Below are 5,463 nucleotides of genomic sequence, written 5' to 3' on the forward strand. Positions count from 1 at the left end.
CCTTCAGCACATAGCACGGAGGAGAAGCTCTTCTCCCTTACCACAAGCGGAGAATAACCTTTACAAATTTTGAAGAATCTCTCTCCTCTCACCTTCTCGGCCTAGCAGAGATGACATCACAGTCATCACTCCTTTCACCTCCTCTTCCCCGATAGAGATGTTGATCCATCCTCTCAACTTTTTGGCCCAACATAGAATTGATGTTGCACAAGAAACTCATCAAGAGTGTCTTTTGGAGGGTCATCCAGTGTAGTTAACTTTAGAGAGCATAGTCCCTTCGAAAGACTAATCAATAAAGATTCTTCATTTGACATGACATAAGTTAACTTGGATCATGTAACTTTTAGTTAGTATTTAATAGGAATTATATGATTTATTGATTCTATTTAATTAGTCTTTTTTAATATTTTTTATCAAATGTCTTATTCGTTAAGAATACCCTTAAATCATCATCAATTTTCTCAACAATAGTTGCATTTGTATTTTCAAATTTAATTTTAATATCAACAATTTATTGCTTGAAGGCATAATTGTTAAAGTGAAGGTTAACTGATGGAAGGCATAAGAACAAATAATCACTAAATTCATAATTGTTAGTGGATATTAATTATTTTGCATTTTATTATATTAATATTTTCAGTTTTAATTTTTTTTAGTTGAACTTAAAATAAATTCATTTGTAGTATCAGAATTTTAAAATGAAATTAAAAAAAGAACTAAAATTTTCATCCAACAATGTATCACTCTCATATAAAATATTAAGCAGTGGGTCGCACTCTACAATAACTCCGTTTAGAATCAATTTCGCGTGATCCAATTCAATCAATGTTTATAACATAATCCCGACATCAGCGCCTTATCAGCCGGTAGAGATATGAGGTCCTCTTGTCACTAAAGCTGCATGCCGCACAAATTCTTTTTGCTGGAATCCAGCGAGCGGGCAAGCGAAGTAATCAAATCGAATCCTGCGCACGGAGAAAAATAGTCAATGGGAAGAGCTTTCGTCTACGTGATTCTAGGCGGTGGAGTAGCTGCCGGGTACGCAGCGCTCGAATTCTCACGGCGAGGCATCGCTCCTGGCGAACTCTGCATCATCTCTGAAGAAGCGGTGAGCTCCACTTTCCTTTTTCTTCTTCCTCTTATTTATTTCATTGATAGTACTGTTTTTTTTTTCTCTCTCTCTAAAACAAGTATCCGGTGTTCAAAATGAGACCTTTCCGATCAGTACTGTTTGTTCTTTGGTTTTTCTCTTGCTGTTGGATGTCTAAAAGCGAATTTTTGTTCTTTAAGGAAATTACCATCTGCTCTGACCTAAATCCTTCAATTCAAACTAATACAAATGACAATAAAATTAAAAGAAAACCTAGGGCATCGAGGGATGGGTACGGAGGTGGACGACGGAGGTTGACGTGAGGCTTCATGAGCAGTGGCAACGATGGATACGAGGCGTGTTGGCAGGGGCGAGGCGTGCGTTGGGAACTACGCGAGGCAATAGTGGTAGCTTCACGAGGCCTCAGAGTTTTTTAGGAATGAGCTGCAAGAGGGAACTGCTTGAGGTATCACCGGAACGGCTATGCGAGGCTTCAAGAGGCTTCGGGGATTACATCAAGAATGAGACTTAATGGGAGTTCAATGTATTTACATTTCCTCATATTTGTGTGAATACATCGATTATGCATTATTAACCATGGTGTTCCAAACTCCTCAAAATATTATTTTGCATCTATTTTATTTCCAATAAAGGATCAAATAGCCTGAAACTCATGCTTTTGTTTTTCATTACACCCATAATAATTGTAACTAAACAAACCCTATTTGGAAAGCTAATTAGTGGATTGATTTTTCTATATGAACTGATATGAGCAGAGATCCTTGTTTGAGAATCTGAGTTTCAAGTAGTTGAAGGAACCAAAAATAGTAGTTAATTAATTTGGGATAATGAAAGTGACTAGGTACATCCAAGAAGAAGGGTGAATTGGATGATTTTAAAAATATTTTCAAAATAGTAACAACAATTATAGTGGAAGTAATCTAAATGATTAATTTAAAATTTATATTTCAAAATAATTTTGAGAGCAAAAAAACTTTAAAAAAAATTAATAGAAGTTTAGGATTTAGCACTAGAAAATTTATTTTTATTTTTGAAATAAAGTTTACTTTGCAACAAAGAGCAGTTCTAAACAACAAATAAAAATATGCAAGAAATAAAGTTTAACATAAATAAAAAAGAGAAATGCAAACCATATTTTTTTATAGTGGTCCTGTCCTCTGACTTACGTCCACTCCCTAAGTTTTTCCTCCTTGGGAATTTCGCTAAAAGTACCCTTTTGCTTCCAGCAAGACATAGAAGCCCTTCATTCCCAGGTGGAGAATTATCTTTACATAGCTTCTCTCTCCCCAAAAAGCTTAAGACTTTCTCCTTCTGCTTCCTAGCACGGTGGAGATGCCTCTCTTCTTCTCCTTTCTGCACATTGAAAATGCCTCCCTAGCCTCCTCGGCTAGACTTGATCAAGCCTCTCAATAAAGACTCACAAGAGCTCTAAACCTAGAGCTCCTCACACAAAAACAATGTGGAAGAACCCAGTGCAAAATAGAGAAACAACCATGTAAATCCTCTCATACACTCCTCAGACACCCCCATGGAGATTTCTCTCAAACTCATCCTCTCATCCCAAGTATTTTTTCAAACTCACAAAGAAAGAATCACGCTCTTCCTCACAATGGACGATCTGCAGCCTCTTGTTGAAAGAAACTCTATGTCTTGAAACATAAAAGTGAATATTTAAATGGAAATCCTAAATTTTAATTTTCACAACTAGATCATACAATTTAAACCTGTCATCATACAATATGATTAGTTTATTCTGAATAAAATTCGCAAATTAAACTTTATTATTTTAATGAGTTTGAATAAAATTATTCTGAACTTCTTTCCATTATTAATGGCTTGGCCTTCTTTTTCCTGGAGCATATATTCATGAGTGGCCATAGGTCACACCACTTAAAAACTCATGTAATTCTTTAACTGACATATTTTTTACACTTTTGTTGATTGATAACAAGACATACTATATGATGTAGCTTTGTGTTTTCATGCAGACTGCTCCTTATGAAAGGCCTGCATTGAGTAAAGGATTTTTGCTGCCAGAAGGTATTAAATACCTTATGTTGAATGCATATTTTTTTTTTTTAGTGTTTTGTTGGTTTCCACAAGCATGATCTGTCTGCATGGTATTTTATTTACCCTTTTTTGTGCATTTTCATATAACATCCGGAACTTTGCTATCTATTCTTAAGAACTAAAAATCTAACAAAGCTTATATTATTTTTGTTCTCATTTTTCCCTTGTAAACTTTGAATTTCTTCCTATTTTCGTATGAAACCAATTAGGATAATGATATTAGGATATGCTTATATTATGAGAATATTTAATTTGTTGAAGGTTTTAATTATTTCCTTATAATTGTGATTATTCTTGCTATTATTTATTTATTGTTATATTCATCTTGTATGCTTATAAATAGATGCATATATTTAGTAATATGCCAATTTTGGTAACAAAGATTTATGAGACGACTCATCTCAGTATTGAAGTGTAGTTGACAAATTGATTTATTTGATTTTTTTCAGATCTAATACTTCATTTTTTGTTGTTGAAATTATAAGCCAACAATTCAAAAATAAATAAATCAATAGAGGCATTGGGTAGTAGTTCTACATCTTCTGAAATATATCAAGAAGTTTCCTGAAAATTATTTTTTTTACACTAAGACTGAATACTTTCAATCCTAGGATTTTTTCACATATTCTCAAATATATCAAGAAGTTTCCTAGGAAAAGGAGGTTTGCTACTTCCTTTTATTCAGGGAAAGAAGAAGATCGGCTCACTCATATAGATATACATGGAAAGGGAATTGGTTTCTTATATGCAGAACAAAAACAAAGGATCATTGCTTAATTGTTTAGGAGGTAAATTTTATCATGTTGATTGCTGCTTAGGAAATTAAAATTAAGGATGATGAAGATTCATTTTTGTTATGTTCTTGAGATTTATTTTGAGAGGGATTTCTCAGCTTTTTTCTTTCATATTTTTCTTAAGGAAGTTTAGCTCTAATATTTGATGAAATGTACATTTCTTCACAATGTTTATTATTATAAGATTTTTATTTATTTATAGATAATCCTTATATGAAGGGAGAGTTGTAAAGGATTACATTTTAACTGTAGAGGTTTACTTTTATAGTGAAGGGGGTTGGTTGTTTATATAACATGAACATTGTATTTTGGGAAAACATCATAGATTGATGTTCTCTACGATATAACACCAAGGGTGTTAGGGAATTTTAGTCATTCTCCCTAATGTGGTGCTGCCAAAATTTAGTCAAAGTGAAAATTTGGATTAATGTTGGTCATTATTCATATTTTCTGAAGAAAGCATTGCTTAAAATGCTTAAATAAAATAGATATGCATTAAGCTTCAAGTTTTGTTGTCAAAGAGAGGGTATCATTGTGCATTAAACTCTTGGGCTTATTACAATAACAATGATGAGGGCATCAGATTCCGACACGTGTACCATCGCCGGAGGCGCCTGGATTTACATCATATTACATCAAACAAGAACAACATCAAGTCTTTGTCCCACTACGTGAGGTTGACTACATGAATCCTTTTTCTCCATTGTCTTGTTAAAAGTCAATTTTTCATTTAAATATAATAAAGAAAGATCCATTGTCTTGTTAAAAGTTAAATTTTTATTTAAATCTAATAAAGAAAGATCATTTCTTATATTTTCTAACCAAGTCTTTTTAGGTCTACCTCTACTTTTCTTAACATAAATCAAATCTAAAATCTCAATTTTCCTAATCGGGTCATCGGAAGGCTTCCGTTTAATGTGACCAAACCATCTAAGGCGACTCTATCTAATCTTATCTTTCACTGGAGCTACTCCAACATTTTCACGTATATGCTCATTTCGCATCCCATCTCTAAGGGTAAAGCTCATCCACACCTAAGCATCTTCATCTCTGCAACACTTTACTTAGTATTATGCTTCTCTTTTAATAAGCTCTGATACCAATTGAAATTACTAAATGACAAGAGGGGGGTGAATTGTGAAAAACTTTTTCTCAATAAAAAGTAACCCTAAACAGGAGTTCTAATCTTTTTGTTATTTTTGAAATTTGACAACAAAAACTTAAACAAATTTTCTTCCACAAATTTCACCACGCAATAATTATGAAAAATTAAGTGCAAGTAAAAGTAAATGACGATAAGGAAAAAACACACCAAGGATTTTTATAGTGGTTCGGTCAAAATATGACCTACGTCCACTCCCCGGAGTCCTCCGCTCCGTGATTTTCACTACCAAATATAGTTCTCCTTTTGCCCCCCTCGGCAAGGCGGAGAAGCCTTTACAAACCTCCCTTTCACCAACCCGGCGTGACGGAGTGCCAAACTCTGTT

The 5,463-nt window shown here is 33.7% G+C and overlaps 1 protein-coding gene across 2 annotated transcripts in view; it reads left to right on the plus strand.

Moving 5' to 3' along the window:
- The first annotated feature begins 823 nt into the window (after positions 1-823).
- LOC110116718 (monodehydroascorbate reductase 4, peroxisomal) overlaps positions 824-5,463 on the plus strand; it is a 21,106-nt gene continuing 16,466 nt past the window's right edge. The window contains exons 1-2 of one of the 2 annotated variants that reach the window (XM_020850418.2): positions 824-1,108; positions 3,100-3,151. In XM_020850418.2, coding sequence (XP_020706077.1) covers positions 989-1,108; positions 3,100-3,151 — 172 coding nt within the window. In that variant the 5' untranslated portion in view covers positions 824-988. The remainder of the gene's footprint in view (positions 1,109-3,099; positions 3,152-5,463) is intronic. The other variant, XM_020850417.2, reaches the window with a different exon arrangement.

This window comes from Dendrobium catenatum, unplaced genomic scaffold, assembly GCF_001605985.2.
Source record: "Dendrobium catenatum unplaced genomic scaffold, ASM160598v2 fragScaff_scaffold_1116, whole genome shotgun sequence".
Classification (NCBI taxonomy): domain Eukaryota; kingdom Viridiplantae; phylum Streptophyta; class Magnoliopsida; order Asparagales; family Orchidaceae; genus Dendrobium; species Dendrobium catenatum.